Consider the following 12,479-nt stretch of genomic DNA (forward strand, 5'->3'; position numbering starts at 1 on the left):
AGCATAGGCTTAAATTTTGGAAATGAAAGTTCACTTCAAATAACTTATGGAAAGTTGTTCCATTAGGATGGAGATAAAAAGAAAAAAAAAGCAGATTTATGAGTTGATTCATAATGAGCCATTTTTCGTGAAGGAAGTACCAGTGTCTGAGAGTCAACCAACCATAATGTACATGTAGGGGTATATGGAATAGTTACAGCAGCCAAGTATGATGGAGCTGCATAATGTAGAACTTTAAAAGTCAAAGAAATAATTTTAAATTTAGATCTACAATGTAAAGGCAACCAGTGTAAATATCAACAAAGGAGTGATGTGATCATATACTTTAGCCTTGAATAGAAGCCTAGCTGCTGAATTTTATAATGTCTGTAACCTGCTGCGTTGATTCCACAATATATTGAATTACAGTAACCTATCCTTGATATTACAAAGGCATGAATTAATGTGTGAATGGAGTCAAAATCTAAGATCTTACTGACTGAACAAATATGTCTAAGTCAGTAATAACCTTTTATTAATACCTGACCTATCTGCTGTTCAAAGGAGAGTTTACTGTCAGAAAGGATTCCTAGATAGCAAAATGTCTTTACTGGAATCAAATCAACATCTAATAATTTAATAGGATATATAGGTGCAGAAAGCATTCCACTAATCTAACAGGAAGTAGGGAGGGGGAGAGGTTTGGATTAATAACTAGACTATGAGATGACAACCAATCTGCGACAATAGACATGCAAGATTGAAGAGGGGCTAAATCTATATTATGTGAAGCAACTGGAAAGATCAGTAGGATGTCATCTGAATATACAAATGCCTTAATATTCTTTTCATGGATTAAAGTCAATAATGGACTTTAAAAAATATTAAATAGTAATGGAGACAAAACTGAGCCCTAAGGGACTCCACAGGTCAACTTAAACGGAAATGAAATAGATGTAGATGAAGTGAAAATCTTAAATGGTGGGGGGAAAAATTGTTCACCACGGCTACGGGGACAAGGCCATTCACTGCCCCATGGAGCGGTGAATGGCCTTGTCTCCGCAGTTAAGGGAGGGAACGTGCTCCCTCCCTCCTTACTAATGATCGTCACTGCCATCCAGTCGCCACTGCCGCTACCCGATCATCACCATCACCCCTTCCGAGCATCTCTCGTTCTCCCTCCCTTCCCCTTACCTTCATGGTGGGCGATTTCTAAATTTCCTTTCTACAAGCAGCCAGAGTATTAAAGTCACTGAAGGGAACTGGGGAAGGATAGAGGGAGGGAAGGTGGGGTAGAGAGGAACAGACAATGAAGGGAACTGGGGAAGGGAGAGAGGGAGGGAGGGAGGGAAGGTGGGGTGGAGATGAACAGATGCTGAAGGGAACTGGGGAAGGGCGAGAGGGAGAGAAGGTGGGATGGAGATGACCAGATGCTGAAGGGAAATGGGGAAGAGAGAGATTCCAGAAGATGGGTGCCAGACCAATTGGGGGGGAGGGAGAGATGGAAGGGAGAGGCACAGTAACAGAGCATATGGAAGAGGCAGAGAGAAGGCAGACAGTGGACGGAAGGAAATGAATGAGGAAAAGATGAGAAAAGAAGAAACCAGACAACAAAGGTAGAAAAGAAAATTCTATTTATTTTCTTTTTTTTTTTTATTAGTTGTGTTGATAAACATTTATAAGCAAAGCCCTGCCAGCTGAACATCTCTTTCTCTAGTTCAGCAGCCAGAACTTTGATTTATAAAATGACAATTGTACAGAATATTGTTTCTTTTTATACTTTAATAAAATAAGTTCAGTATAAAATTATTCGAGACTTGTGTGGAGGGATCAGGTGGTTTGCAGGGAAGGGGACCGAACTAATCTTTCAAAAATGATTCAAACCATTTTAATACCAAATCTGTTATTCCAATTGTTAAAATATAAAAATCTGAGGTAAATGATTAGAATTGTCCCTTCTAGTAGCTAACATTAACACAATTTGAAATGGTTTTTATTTGTTAGCATAAAAACAAGATATAAAGTATGAAATATAAATAGACTTTTTGGTTAGATACCTTCACTGTTAAATTGTATTATAAAAAAATATAGATCTGCATAGAAAGAACTGAATCACTTTGGAAAGATATAGCTTTCAGGAACAATAAGTCCCTAAGGTCCTCTTTTACGGCCCAGGGCACTAAACATTACTCCGACACTCATAAAATTCTATGAGCAGCAGTGCATTTAGCACTCCGGGCTGTGGTAGAGACCTCTAGTGTAGTTCCAGTGCAATATGTCTAGTGGTCCTGAACCATAGGGTTTTGCATTTGAACCTACAAATTGCTTGCAGAAAACTGTCAATCATCTTTTCAACTCCACCTCCTTCCCAGGGAGCTGCTCCTGCTCCCTCAATTTGTTTTATGCAAACTGCTCAAAAATGTTTCTGCTCTATGGTTTTATTATTTTCAGGTATTTTTTTTGTAAGTATTTCCATGTGTTGGGACCTCTGCCTGGGAGAAGACGGGCCAGACCCACGCTGCTGAAGTCTGCTGCTAGCAGGTTAAGCCCTCGGGGACACCTAGCCAGCCAGCATGCTTTTGTATTTTTGAAGCTCAGGGGCCATCCCTTACATAGCTGCTCGTATCCTTGATTTATTCAAGAACTTGAGCACAGGGTGTTTGGCTCCTTCTCGGCTCGGTAGGGATTACTAGTGGACTGGCTGTGTGGTCCTCCCCCAGTTCGCGATGGGTTTTCTGGGGATTGAGATTCAGTTTGGTCTCGGTCCAGCTGGCAGCCTGAAGACCAGGTATGTCCAGTGAATCTGGGAGGCAGATTTGTTCTCCATTTGTTCTAGTTGAATTCCTATGCTGAAGCAGGCAGGCACCAAATGGTACAGTGAGTAAAAGGAGAGATAAGTGACATAAGAGGGGGGTATTCAGAAGTCAAATATGAAGATTTCTGCACCCAGAATCTAGGTCCTCATCCCCTAGAACCCCTTTCCCTGCATTTTTTATCCTTTAGTGAAGTCTCCACAGGCTGTTTTTGGTACGATTTTGCTGGCGGCAGCCATCTTGGATTTTAAATGATTTTTTTTTTCTAAAGCCTCCATCTGCCTCATAACCTCTCAGTTTTGCTTAAAATTAATAGGAATTGATCCCTTAAGCCTTCCTACACCAATATCATGCCAGGTTTGCGCTGGATGACTGGCCGAGGAGTGTGCATGTCCCAGATGCGGCTGACCGCATGGGAACCTTAGGATCAGCCTTGTCAAGTTCTCCATGGCTGGGGATCCGCAGAGCCCTCCAAAGGAGCATTGGCCAAGCAAAGATGCATGGGAGCCATGGAGCCCAGTAGGACCAACAAAGGGTCCATGAAAACTCACTCTACCAGAGGAGTTGCTACCTCATGGGCAGAGACTAGGGCTGTCTTGCCCAAGGAGATCTGTAGAGCGGGTACGTAGTCTACACTCCATACCTTTACCATGTTCTATAGGGTGGATATGGCAGCCAAGAAAGACACCACTTTCAAGTTTTTTCTTCTGAAGGCAGGCTCAGCGGGCCCACCCTAGACTCTGGAGATTGCAGAACCACAAGACACATTGCACTAGAAAGAAAGATTAAATTCTTACTTCAATAATCTTCTTTCTTGTAGATGTGTCTAGTGGTCCTAAAGCCCCGTCCTGTGTGTGGGCTTCATCTATCTTCTGCCTCAGAATCAGTCTGGAACTGGACAGCTCTCTGCCTTTAGGTGAACTGAGGAAAAAAAGGGAACACTCGCGAGAGTGTATAGTCTGCTACAAGTCTCTGCTGGATAGCGGGACATTTGAGTAGCTACGAACTTTATATAAGATTAGTTGCACAAGATTTTCTATCTGTTTTATAGCAGCTGCTTAAATGTTATAATGTTTATCGGTAATGTTTGTTATAGAGCAGTGCAGAATTGTACTATCGGGGATTCTTCCCCGTTTTCCTACTTCCGGTTATGTCTTTCATTATAGTGCTTCTTGATTGCTTTTGTATGAACTGAGGGGGCAGGATCATCTCCCTGGGAAGGAGGTGGAGTAGAAAAGATGATTGACTATTTTCTATAAGCAATTTGCAGCTTCAGATGCAAAACCCTACAGTTCAGGACCACTAGACACATCGGTGTCAGGTCAAAAGCGCGCCGGGACAAAGGTGCGCGCAGATAACTGAGCGTAATGCGGAGGCACGTGCCGAAGAAAATGACTGTTTTAAAGGGCTCTGACGGGGTGTGTGTGGGGGGAAACCCCGCCCCCACTTTACTTTATACAGATCGCGCCGCATTGTGGGGGCGTTGGGGGGGGGTTGGGGGGTTGGAACCCCCACATTTTACTGAAAACTTCACTTTTTCCCTAAAAAACAGGGAAACAGTTAAGTTTCCAGTATAATGAGGGCGGTTACAACCCCTCAAACCCCCCATTACGCCGCCGTGATCTGTATTAAGTAAAGTGGGGGGTTCCCCAACAAAACCCCCTGTCGGAGCCACTAAAAACAATCTTTTTCTTCGGCGTGCGCTTCCATCTTGTGCTCAGTTGTCGGCGCACTCCTTTGTCTTCGGCGGTTTTGTCTATGAACCAGACACATCTACAAGAAAGAAGATTATTGAGGTAAGAACCTAATCTTTCTTTCTGTATCATTTACTATGCTTTCCCATGAGATCCAACTTTTTCCATCGGCTGTCCACATTCAACACATATGTACAGAGACATTTTGACCCTTATTCTATAAATAGCGCCTAACTCCTGGGCACTGTTGAGCACAATTGTCATTCATCCACAAGGCATCGATAAGGCATTGAAACCTTAAGCCTGATTTGTTTTTGTTTTTGTTTTTTTTAGTTCAAAGAGTTTTATTGATTTTGTAAAGCATAAAATACAAATCCAACAATATGAATGTTCCCAAAAGGAGAACATATAGTAACAATGAATATTAACACATGTGAAGTGCATCAACAGTAGAATGATAATCTGTGTCAGTAAGTATAATGTCATTAGATGGGCATCAGTATAAGCAAGGGATGATAAACGTGAGAGTTGCTACATACACGTACCAGAGATCATAATAATCAACAAATCATCAATATAAAAAGAAAATAACATATATTATAGTTATGAAAAGGGAAAGAGATAATAGGAGAATTGTCAAAGATCTAGTTTGCAGTAATCAAGCAACAATCCCCAAGTCTTTGTATAGGAGGATAAGAAATTGCGTCTTTCAGCAATGTTTTTTTCATATTTTGCAAGTAGACAAATTGAATTCTACCATTGATTGGTGTGCAGTGTGGAGGTATCCTTCCAGTGTTGAAGGATAAGGGAGAGAGCAACAAATAAAAGCAGGAGGAGTAAACGTTCTTGATGGGTGGATAGTGTAGAGGCAAGTGTTGTAGATCCAGTGAATATCATGTCAAATGAGAAAGGGTCATCAATATGAAGAATACGGGAGATTGTAGACCAAACATCTGACCAGAAAGAGGAGACATAAGGACAAATACAAAGCATATGGTATAAGGAGCCATCAGTAGATTTACAAGTCCAGCAGCATCCATCATAAGATCTATTAATTTTGGCCAATTTAGCCGGGGTCCAGAAAGCCCTATGATATAGGCCTGATTTGTTGACACTCACATGTAGGCCAGAGTCCATAAGTTAAGTGCCTACCGGCAGCTAAGTTAAACTACTCCAAAATCTACCCCAAATATGCCCAGAATCCACCCCTAAACATGCCTACTTGCTGGTAGGCACCTTGGAATAGATGCCTACCTTGAAGTGGTAGAAGCCTACCAGCTAATTAATTTTTTTAATGTTTTTTTAAATTGTTTTTTAATGGTGCTTCTAAATTTCAGCGCCAATTAAGCCAATTAAGAAAATTAAGTTAGGTGCCTAAATCAGCTAGACGTGCCAATCTAGGTGCCTAAATTTAAGTGTCATTTAAAGACTGTGCCTTTGTGAATGGAAACATATTTTTTGAAAAAAGCTCATATGTTTATTTAAATTATTTTGGAACTGATTTAGGTGAAAGCACGGCTTCAAAAAATGGGAGCCATCCAACCCATGAATATATTTCTTCGGCAGGAGATTGACCGCATGCAGCGAGTCATTGCACAAGTTCGAAGCACTCTCACGGATCTGAAACTGGCTATTGATGGTAAGAATTTTCACTTCAGAAGAATTTCTATATGTATTGCTTTGAGGCACTGAACAGAAAATCTAACTTGTGGAGTTGAAACTGTTTTCTCCAAGGACAAGCAGGTATAATATTCTCACTGTGCTGCCATCTATGGAACCCGGTATGGGCACTACCAAGTGGACCGTCACTTTACATTTTATAGGCAATACTCATACTGCACAAGTGCTGGTGTCTTCCATCCCAATGTTGGCTCTATGTCAGTTCTTTGTTTTCTGTGGAGCTAAGAAGCTGTGTCTTCAGTTTGCTCTGCAGCGCATCAAATTGTCAACATTTTTCTGCCTTCCCATCCTTATTTTTAATAGTTTTCATCATAATTCTTTGTTTTTATTGTCTTGCAGTATTTATTCCCACATTGGTTTATTTTTGTCAACTTTTGGTTTGTGGCCTTCGAGCCACCTTAAGTCATTTTTCCTACCCAGGAGCATCAATTGTTTTGGGGATATTTTTCTCTTGAGTTCACTGGGCCATTGAGCCCTTTGATTTAGCATCAGCCATTTTCTCCTCCATGCTAAAGACAGTACCGAGGGCTTTAAGAAATGTTGTTGATGTAACCAAACTATTTCATGCTCTGACACACATAATTGGTGTGTCCAGTGTCTGGGTGCTGAACATCAGGACATTAACTGTGCCCTCTGTCTCCATATACGTCAACCACTGAAGCTCCCCCTTAAAAGGGGAGGGGCCAACGGCGCTCAGCCGTTCGGCGCGCATCAAAGGCGAGCATTAAAGGCGCTCACCTTAGCGAGAGCACCTTTGTAAAGGGCCTTGAGAAGGGACGAGCCACCGCTAAAGGAGAGCAGAAAGAGACCACAGCAGGCACAGAGGGCAGCAGGCGCAGAGGACAGCCACAGCCAGGCAGGCACAGAGGACACAGCAGGCGCAGAGGACAGCCACAGCAGACTGGCAAGCAAGCAGGCAGAAATGGAAGCAGCAGACGGAAGCAAGATGTTGAGCTACCCAGTTTTCTGCATCGTCTGTCATATATATGACTACCTCCCCTCTGGGAGGCGGTCTTACATATGCGCTCGATGCGGAGAACTGGAGAACCTGAAGAAACAAATCAGATTCCTGGAGGGTAGAATACTGGACCTGGAGGCACTTCAGGCAGCAGAGGAGGGAGACAGAGATGCAGAGAACATCAAGACAGGGGAAGCAGAGAACAAGAGAGGACACCATCGAAGGAGAAGTCTGAGAGCTGGAGAAGTTCATAGAGGAGGCATACAGGGAGGCTGTGGAAAATCACCAGCAACAGTGGAACTACCGAAAGACACCTACAGAGAGTGTAGACCACCCGACGGACAACCACAATGAAGAAATGGGTGACACAGTAGCGAGAACGAAGGATAAGGACCTGCGGCAGGAGAGATGGACATTCACCAGGGACACGGACCTGCGGCTGGAGAGTCAAGAAAAGATAGAGAGGACAACAATCATTGTGGGAGACTCCCATCATCAGACAAGTCGACAGCCACATAGCAGGAGGAAGACTGGATTGGCTGGTGAACTGCCTACCGGGAGCCAATGTAGAAGACATAGTGAGCCGCATCGACAGGATCATCGACATTGTGGAAGAAGAAGATACGGCAGTGGTGATCCATGTGAGCAACAGGAACTACAACAGGGAAGTACTGAAGGACCAGTTCCAGATGCTAGGAAGGAAGCTGAAGACCAGAACACAGAGGATAGCATTCTTGGAGATCCTGCCGGTACCCAGGGCTGATGAGAAGAGGCAGATGGAGCTGCAAGCAATCAACGCATGGATGCAGCGCTGGTGTGAGAAAAAAGGATTCCACTTTATGCGCAACTGGACGACATTCTGGTGGAAGAGCAAGCTATACAGGAAGGATGGACTCCACCTCAGCAGAGACGGAATGAGGCTACTTGCAAGCAACATCAAAAGAGAAGTTGAGAAGTTTTTAAACTAGGAAGAAGGGGAAATCCAACAGTCAACCGAGAAAGAGATTCGATGGTTAGGGAACCAGTATACCCGGAGGATACCATGCAAGAAGATAGAGGGAAAGACTCACCAGATCATGTGCAAGGCAGATCGAAAAGGACACAATAGGGAAGGAAACGCAAGAAAGAAACAGGTCACAAACTCAAGTGTATTTACACGAACGCAAGGAGCCTTAGAAATAAGATGGGTGAAATAGAAGCTATGACACAAAAAGATAACGTTGACATCATAGGCATCACAGAAACATGGTGGACTGAGGAAAATGTCTGGGACACTGTGCTACCGGGATACAAACTATACCGCAGAGTCAGAATGGCCATATACGTCAAAGAGAGAATTGAATCTACTGGAGAGAACACGCCACAACTGACGGATAAGTCTCTATGGATCAAAATTCCGGGAATAAATGGCCTGGAAACGAAGATCGGCATCTACTACCGAGCCCCAGGGAAGTCCGAAGAAATTGACAGAGAAATGACGGACAAGATTAAACGCAACTGCAAGGGAGGCAACGCATTTATCAAGGGTGACTTCAACTATGCGGGAATAAACTGGAACCTAGGCACCTCTGGCTGCGTTAGAGAGACCAAGTTCATGGATGCTGTAGGCGATTGCTTCCTGGAATAACTTGTCAAGGAAAATACTAGAGGAAATGCAATTCTGGACTTAATTCTAAATGGCCTGCGAGGACCGATGCAAGATGTAGAAGTAGAAGGGACGCTGGAAACAGGGATCACAATATGATCCGCTTCGATCTGCACGCAAGGGAGAAACATCAGTCCAAAACAACAGCCTTGGCACTGAACTTCCGAAAAGGGAATTATGGAAGGATAAGACTCATGGTAGGGAAGCAGTTTAGGAAGAGGATAAGCACTGTAAAAATGCTAGAGCAAGCTTGGTCCCTTTTTAAGGACACGGTCACCGAGGTGCAAAATCTATCAAAGAGGAAAAAGAACAAAGAATCGGCATGGCTCACTGTAGAGGTGAAGGAAGCGATCAGAGACAAGAAAATTTTGTTTAAGGAATGGAAAAGGTCAAAAACAGACGAAAACTGGAATAAGCACCAGGAACAACAATGCAGGTGGCATAAGGCAGTAAAAGGGGCTAAAAGAGACTACGAGGAAAAAATAGCCAAGCCGTTCTTTCGATATATTAAAGGGAAACGACCCGCGAAGGAAGCAGTGGGACCATTGGAAGACCATGGAATAAAGAGAGCACTGAAGGAGGATAAAGCAATCGCCGACAAACTAAACACATTTTTTGTGTCTGTATTTACCGAAGAAGATCTACACAACATACTGGAAACCATCAGGCTGTAAACGAAGACGTAAAGCTGACAGGATTGATGGTCAGTCTAGAGGAGGTATGTAGGCAGATTGATAGGCTTAAGAGCAATAAATCCCTGGGACTGGATGGCATCCATCCAAGGGTCATCAAGTAACTGAAAGGGACCATAGCTGAACTGCTTCAACTAATAGCCAATCTGTCGATCAAATTGGGAAAGATTCCGGAAGACTGGAAGGTGGCAAATGTTACGCCGATCTTCAAGAAAGGTTCGAGGGGATATCCGTGAAACTACAGACCTCGGTACCAGGAAAGATGGTAGAGTAACTGATAAAGGACCGCATCGTTGATCACCTTGACGGACACGGACTGATGAGGACCAGTCAGCACGGTTTTAACAAAGGCAGACGTGTTTGACGAACTTGCTACACTTTTTAAGGGAGTAAACAGACTGATAGACAAGGGAGACCCAGTCGACATTATATATCTGGATTTTCAGAAGACGTTTGACAAGGTTCCGCATGAACAACTACTTTGGAAAATTGCGAGCCACGGAATCGAGGGTGAAATACTCACGTAGATTAAAAACTGGCTGGAGCATAGGAAACAGAGAGTGGAGGTAAATGGACAATACTCGGACTGGAAGAGAGTCACCAGTGGGGTGCCGCAGGGCTCGGTGCTTGGACTTGTGCTCTTCAATATCTTTATAAATGATCTGGACATTGGTACGACGACTGAGGTTATTAAATTTGCGGACGATACAAAGTTATTCAGAGTAGTGAAGACACAGGGGGATTGCGAAGATCTGCAACGTGACATAATCAGGCTTGAGGAATGGGCATCAACACGGCAGATGAGGTTCAACATGGATAAGTGTAAAGTGATGCATGTAGGTAACAAAAATCTCATGCATGAATACAGGATGTCCGGGGCGGTACTTGGAGAGACCTCCCAGGAAAGAGACTTGGGAGTTTTGATCGACAAGTCAATGAAGCCATCCACGCAAAGGGCGAACAGAATGCTAGGATCATGAACAGATCGGAGAAGGTTATCATGACGTTGTACCGGGCCATAGTGCACCCTCACCTGGAGTACTGCGTCCAGCACTGGTCACTGTACATAAAGAAGGACACGGTACTACTTGAAAGGGTCCAGAGAAGAGTGACTAAGATGGTTAAGGGGCTGGAGGAGTTGCCGTACAGTGAAAGATTAGAGAAACTGGGCCTTTTCTCCCTCGAATAGAGGAGATTGAGAGGAGACATGATCGAAACATTCAAGGTACTGAAGGGAATAGACTTAGTAGATAAGGACAGGTTGTTCACCCTCTCCAAGGTAGGGAAAATGAGCGGGCACGCTCAAAAATTGAAAGGGGATAGATTCCGTACGAACGTAAAGAAGTTCTTCTTCACCCAGAGAGTGGTAGAAAACTGGAACGCTCTTCCGGAGTCTGCCATAGTGGAAAACACCCTCCAGGGATTTAAGACAAAGTTAGACAAGTTCCTGCTGAACCGGAACGTGCTCAGGCAGGGCTAGTCTCAGGATACTGGTCTTTGACCAGAGGGCCGCCGCGTGAGTGGACTGCTGGGCACGATGGACCACTGGTCTGACCCAGCAGCAGCAATTCTTATGTTCTTATTTAACACACCTTGGAATCCCAAAGGTTAGAAATCCAATGTGTAAAGGGAAAAAGGATAATGATAGAAGTGTACTACCGTCTACCTGATGAATGGACAGATGCTGAAGTGTTATCAGAAATGAAGGAGGCTAACAAACTGAGTAACACAATAATAATGGGTGATTTCAACTACATGGACTACTGGAAGAATCTATGATCATTCATTGTCTACATAAATGGCACAGGTTTGATACCTTGAAGTGTACAGTGATGGAACAGTGTAAAGTGTCCATTAGGAGAGGTGATTGGCATCGGTATCTTCGCCACCTAGAATATGGTGTTCAGTTTTAGAGGCCGTGTCTTGCTTAGGATATAAGAAGGCTTAAAGAGGTCCAGAGGAAGGCAATGAAAATAATAACTGAATTGCGCCAAGAGACGTATGAGAAGAAGCATGAATATTTGAATATGTATACCCTAGAGGAAATAAGGGATAGAGGAGATATGATGCAGGCATTTAAATACTTAAAGGATATTAATCTACAAACAAATATCTTCCAGAGATGGGGAAACAGTAACACTAGAGGAAATAGTATGAGATTTTGTGTGTGGGGAGGAGGGGGGGTAAAGACTCAGAAATAACATCAAGAAAGACTTTTTCATGGAAAAGGTGGTAGATGGCTCAAATGCCCTCCCTAGAGAGGTGGTAGAGGCAAAAACAGTGATGGAGTTAAAAAATGTGTAGGATAGACACAAAGGAACCCTGAATAAAAAGAGGATAGTATTGATACAAAACTCTACAGAACAAGAAATACGTATAACTTCATTCATGTAGAGCAGGAGCGTGCAAAAATGGCAACTCCAGTAGTGAAGCCAATGCCGGACAGACTTCTATGGTCTGGGTCCAGTATGTGGTAAGACGGATCAGGATAGGCTGGAGCTAGCTTGAACAGTGACTGTAGTAGTAGAGCAGTGGTGCTGATGCCAGGTAGACTTCTACAGCCTGAGTCTTGTGTGTGACAGTATGCAACAGGAGCAAGAATGCACATTTTTACCTCATTCATATAGTCAGAGTACAGGTCTTGTCTATCTCAGGGGAGAGGGGAAAAAAAACAGCTTATAGTGAAACTTAGCAAATAAATTGGAACTTAGCAAGTAAAAGGAATATTTACTGGATTGTTGGTTTAGCATTGCCTCAAAAGTGAATATGAATGTTGGATGGATCACGTCATTTGTTGTGTTACTTTGGGCTCCTTTTACGAAGGCGCGGTAGTGGTTTAACGCACATAATAGCGTGCGCTAAACCACCGGCCGTGCTAGCCGCAACCGCCTCCTCTTGAGCAGGTGGTAGTTTTGCGGCTAGCGCGGGGGTTAGCGCGTGATTAAAAGTCATACACATTAAAGCCGCTACCGCGGCTTTGTAAAAGGAGCCCTATGTTTTGGCAAACACATTTTCCAG

General features: G+C 43.6%; 1 protein-coding gene across 1 annotated transcript in view; it reads left to right on the forward strand.

Moving 5' to 3' along the window:
- Window positions 1-12,479, forward strand: part of LOC117353985 (dynein heavy chain 5, axonemal-like) — a 629,516-nt gene that overhangs the window by 554,001 nt on the left and 63,036 nt on the right. The window contains exon 74 of the mRNA XM_033930650.1: window positions 5,993-6,125. Within this exon, the coding sequence (XP_033786541.1) occupies window positions 5,993-6,125 (133 nt within the window). The remainder of the gene's footprint in view (window positions 1-5,992; window positions 6,126-12,479) is intronic.

Source organism: Geotrypetes seraphini, chromosome 2 (assembly GCF_902459505.1).
Source record: "Geotrypetes seraphini chromosome 2, aGeoSer1.1, whole genome shotgun sequence".
Lineage (NCBI taxonomy): Eukaryota > Metazoa > Chordata > Amphibia > Gymnophiona > Dermophiidae > Geotrypetes > Geotrypetes seraphini.